General features: G+C 41.4%; 1 protein-coding gene across 1 annotated transcript in view; it reads left to right on the top strand.

The window, feature by feature from the left end:
• The window catches only part of pik3r4 (phosphoinositide-3-kinase regulatory subunit 4), a 24,290-nt gene that overhangs the window by 7,848 nt on the left and 11,296 nt on the right, over window positions 1–5,146 (top strand). The window contains exons 5-10 of the mRNA XM_015391664.1: window positions 487–888; window positions 1,002–1,136; window positions 1,220–1,441; window positions 1,515–1,688; window positions 4,663–4,808; window positions 4,877–5,080. Of these exons, the coding sequence (XP_015247150.1) occupies window positions 487–888; window positions 1,002–1,136; window positions 1,220–1,441; window positions 1,515–1,688; window positions 4,663–4,808; window positions 4,877–5,080 (1,283 nt within the window). The remainder of the gene's footprint in view (window positions 1–486; window positions 889–1,001; window positions 1,137–1,219; window positions 1,442–1,514; window positions 1,689–4,662; window positions 4,809–4,876; window positions 5,081–5,146) is intronic.

Here is a 5,146-nt window from a genome sequence, read left to right as displayed (position 1 = left end):
CCTAGCCTTAAAAGTAGACAGGGTGTCTGCCTCACGGACTAAAACTGGTAGTTGGTTCCACAGGAGAGGAGCCTGAGAACTAAAAGATCTGCCTCCCATTCTACTTTTAGAAATTCTAGGAACCACATTAGTTGACAATTATTTCAACAATCGATTAATCCGATTAATTGTTTCCGGCATCGTTCCTGCATCAGTAAAATGTTATTTTTGTTTCTTTTCATCAAATTAATGTTGGATCTCAATGGAACTGCCTGTTTAGATAAATGTTAAAGAAAAAAGCGGTTTAATACACTGACTGCCGCATTAAGCCACGCCCATTTTAAAGATCCACAATAATAAATAGAAGATTCGAAATCAGATAAATCAATAGTAAAGAAAATTACTTGCTTTTCTTTTCTAATAAGGATTTTCTTTTTTTTGTTTTATCTAGATTTATTTTATAGTTGAGATCCCAGAACTCCTGACTGATACGTTTTCTCCCCTCAGGTTCCTCCCCTTCCTCTCCGGGACGCGGCGGTGGCGGCAGCGGCGGCGCACTAAGCTCCAGGGAGGAGCAGGGCCTGGTGGTGCTTGTGTCGGTCATCACCTCCTGCCTGCAGACGCTGCACTCCTGTGACTCCAAGCTGGCGGCGCTGGAGCTCGTCCTGCACCTGGCTCCCCGGCTGTCCGTCGACATCCTGCTGGACCGCATCACGCCGTATCTGCTGCACTTTTGCAACGACCCTGCGCCGCGCGTGCGTGCCCAGGCTGTTAGGACTCTCACCAAAGTGCTGGCGCTGGTGAAGGAGGTGCCGAGGAACGACGTGAACATCTACCCGGAGTACATCCTTCCGGGCATCGCCCACCTGGCCCAGGACGACGCCACCATCGTGAGGCTGGCGTACGCAGGTCAGGAGCAGAATTTGGAGATTTTAAAATGTCTTGAATCCATCGTATTTATAACTTTCCCAGTTCTGAGCTGGAAACTAAAATCTCTCCATGTTCACGTCGTCTCTGCTTAGAGAACATTGCTCACCTGGCAGAGAGTGCGCTGCGGTTCCTGGAACTGGTTCAGGAGAACAACGTCAACATGGAGCAGGATCCCAGCGGAGAAGAGACGGAGGAAAACAACCATCCCAACGAAAACTACGACTCTGGTACAGCCCGGTGGGAGGTGGGGGGGTCTCAGCGTCTTACTGCCGTATCGGTTCCCTGAACCTGCCGCGTTTCCGACCCGCAGAACTCCAGGCGCTGCACGAGATGGTGCAGCAGAAGGTGGTGACGCTGCTCAGCGACTCGGAGAACATCGTCAAACAGACGCTGATGGAGAACGGCATCACGCGGCTCTGCGTGTTCTTTGGCAGGCAGAAGGCCAACGACGTCCTGCTGTCCCACATGATCACCTTCCTGAACGACAAGAACGACTGGCACCTCAGGGGAGCCTTCTTCGACAGCATCGTGGGTGAGCATCAGGCAGAGGCAGCCGCACGGTGGCGGCCTGCCGACTCGCCGTTCTCATCGCTGTCGTGTTGCAGGAGTGGCGGCGTACGTGGGCTGGCAGAGCTCTTCCATCCTCAAGCCTCTGCTGCAGCAGGGACTGAGCGACACCGAGGAGTTCGTCATCTACAAAGCTCTGAACGCCCTGACCTGCATGTGCCAGCTGGGTCTGCTGCAGAAACCGCACATCTACGAGTTCGTCAGCGACATCGGTAACGTCAGCCGATCCGTGCTTTACTTTCATTTCAGGAAGTCTCACTTCTTCAGGAAAAGTCGGGAACAAAAATGTAGCAGCAGACGTCTGTCTGTCTTTCTGTCTGCAGAGTTGCGATAGAATTAGGGCCGCAACCGACGGTTATTTTGCAAATCGATTAATCTATGGAAGAAAAACAGTCTCATTAGAATCTGCCTTTTTTTTAACACCGAACTTTAAACACCAACATTTTTTTAACAACGAACTTTAAACACTGAATTTTTTTAACAACGAACTTTAAACACTCAATTTTTTTAAACAACGAACTTTAAACACTCAATTTTTTTTAACACCGAATTTTAAACACTGAATTATTTTTAACACCGAATTTTTTTAACACCGAACTTTAAACACTCAATTTTTTTTAACAACGAACTTTAAACACTCAATTTTTTTTAACACCGAATTTTAAACACCGAAATTTTTTTAACACCGAACTTTAAACACCGAACTTTTTTTAACAACGAACTTTAAACACAGAATTTTTTTAACAACGAACTTTAAACACTCGATTTTTTTTAACAACAAACTTTAAACACAGAATTTTTTTTAACACCGAATTTTAACACTGAATTTTTTTTAACAACGAACTTTAAACACTCAATTTTTTTTAACACCAAATTTTTTTTAACAACAAACTTTAAACACTGAATTTTTTTAACAACGAACTTTAAACACTCAATTTTTTTTAACACCGAATTTTTTTAACACCGAACTTTAAACACTCAATTTTTTTTAACAATGAACTTTAAACACTAAATTTTTTTTAACACCGAATTTTAAACACTCAATTTTTTTTAACACCAAATTTTTTTTAACAACAAACTTTAAACACTCAATTTTTTTTAACAATGAACTTTAAACACTCAATTTTTTTTAACAACGAACTTTAAACACTAAATTTTTTTTAACAACGAACTTTAAACACTAAATTTTTTTTAACACCGAATTTTAAACACTCAATTTTTTTTAACACCGAATTTTAACACTGAATTTTTTTTAACAACGAACTTTAAACACTGAATTTTTTTTTAACACCGAATTTTAAACACTGAATTTTTTTTAACAACGAAATTTAAACACTGAATTTTTTTTAACACCGAATTTTAAACACTGAATTTTTTTTTTAACAACGAACTTTAAACACTGAATTTTTTTTTTTTACAACGAATTTTAAACACTGAACTTTTTTTAGATATTGAATTCCTTACACTTAATTTTTATTTGGTGAAAATTCACCAGGAAAAAAAATCAGCTGCAAAAAAATTCAGCTGCAAAAGTGTTGACCTTTTGGTGAACTCAAGCCAAAGCAATCTAGTTGAGCAGCTTCTAGCCAATGAAATTAGCTCATTTGGTCATGTGACACAACGGCTGCGCTCAGCGCTGTTCCTGGCTGAATTTTTTTTTATTTTTATTTTTATAGAATTACGAAACGTCATTTAGCTACTAACAGACAGCTATTAGAGTTTTTACTCTTATCAGACTGGGTGAAACGACTGAGCCGATCACAGTTAGTACGTCTCCCCTGTCTGTTTGCCGCCGCCATGTTGCCTCTGGCCGAAATGAATAATAAAAAAAGTTTGCCGCCGGCTGCTTCTTCCGGATCAAACCAAGAGCCTCGGCAAACAGGGGAGCCATTCATTTGAATTGAGAAAGCTTCCTGGAGAGGTGGCGAAACGTCTTCAAATCTTGAAAACCAAGTCCAGTGGATATTTTTTGAATTTTTACGGAATTTTTTACTTTTATTTTCATAAATCCAAAAAACACTTTCTGAAAAGCTGAAACGTATAATTGAACATATGCAATCCATAACAGTTTTCTTTCAGAAAAAGAAACAATATAAAAGAATAAGAAAGAAAATTAAAATAAAAAAACCACAGGAGTTTAGCTAAAGTTTATTACTATCAAGTCTGAAAACTTTAAGGCCTTTTTGTTCTCCAGTAACTTAATTGATGCATGAAAACTTTTAATATCATTTTAGAATGCTTGAAAATTTGGAGAAACTTGTGGATAAAGAATTTTCCCATAATGAAAATAATATTACATAAAAATTCCACATTTTTATGTAATATTATTACATAAATAGTAGTGCCAAATTTAACTCACTCTAGCTGTCTGTTAGTAGCTAACTGAAGTTTTGTAATTCTATCTGTTTAACAAAAAAAATTCAAAAATCCTCATTCAGCCGGGAACTCAGCCGTTGAGTCACGTGACCAAATGAGCTCATTTCATTGGCTAGAAGCTGCTCGAGTGTAGATTGCTTTGGCTTGAGTTCACCTAAAGGTCAACACTTTTGCAGCAGAATTTTTTTCTGGTGAATTTTTACCAGATAAAAATTTAGTGTAAGGAATTCAGTGTCTAAAAAAATTCAGTGTTTAAAATTCGGTGTTAAAAAAAAAGGCAGGTTCCAATGAGCCTGTTTTTCTTCCATATTAATCTGTCAATTATTTTTTAAATATAAAATGGTTGTATATTTTTTTATAATTTTGATATAATTCCTGCTCAAAAGTGGGTCGCTCTGTCAGCTAAAGGTATGTTTTACAGTCTCTATACTCCAGCTAACTCTTAATTAATTAATAAATTAGTTGACGATTATTTCAATAATCTATTTATCCGATTAATTTAGCCGTAGATAGAATAAGTCGTTAACCAACATTTTCCTCCAGCGTTAGCATCTAATGCTGAACATAAGTCCTACTGAAACTGACTGATGATCCAGATCTAACCTGCCTTTTTTCACTCGGAGGTCGTCAGTGAGCGTTTCTGTAACCTACTGGAAGTCTCGCTCTCTCTCGCCTTCCTGCAGCCTGATATGACGTCTGACGTCCCAGCTTCCTGTTTAACTCTTCTTCCCTCAGTAACGGCGTCCGCAGCGACCCGTCCCATTCCTCTGTTTGTATCTGCTGTCTCACCACCCCCTCTGCTTGCCGTAGCTCCCTTCCTGTGTCACCCCAACCTGTGGATCCGCTACGGCGCCGTGGGCTTCATCACCATGGTGGCGCAGCACCTCAACGTTGCCGACGTCTACTGCAAGCTGATGCCGCACCTGAACCCGTTTGTCACACAGCCCATCATCCAGGTGAGTCCTCCTCTCATCATCCTCACGCTGCCGCCTCCCCCCTCCCTCACCCGTCCGTCTCCCCTCAGATCGATAAGGAGTTGGTCCTGCTGAGCGTCTTAAAGGAGCCGGTGAGCCGCTCCATCTTCGACTACGCCCTGCGCTCTAAAGACATCGCCAGCCTTTTCCGCCACCTGCTGCTGCGCCAGAAGAAGAGAATCGGGTCCATCCCAGAGTGCCCCACCCCCGACGACCCGGCCATCGCTCAGCTGCTGAAGAAGCTGCTGTCACAGGTCAGAGGCGTGACACAATCCGAAACGGCTAATCAGAGCAGGAACCGGTCAGTTAGCTGTGGTTCT

The sequence above is a fragment of the Cyprinodon variegatus genome, unplaced genomic scaffold, assembly GCF_000732505.1.
Source record: "Cyprinodon variegatus isolate N-32 unplaced genomic scaffold, C_variegatus-1.0 Scaffold554, whole genome shotgun sequence".
NCBI lineage: Eukaryota > Metazoa > Chordata > Actinopteri > Cyprinodontiformes > Cyprinodontidae > Cyprinodon > Cyprinodon variegatus.
This window is presented reverse-complemented; position numbering and strand designations above follow the sequence as displayed.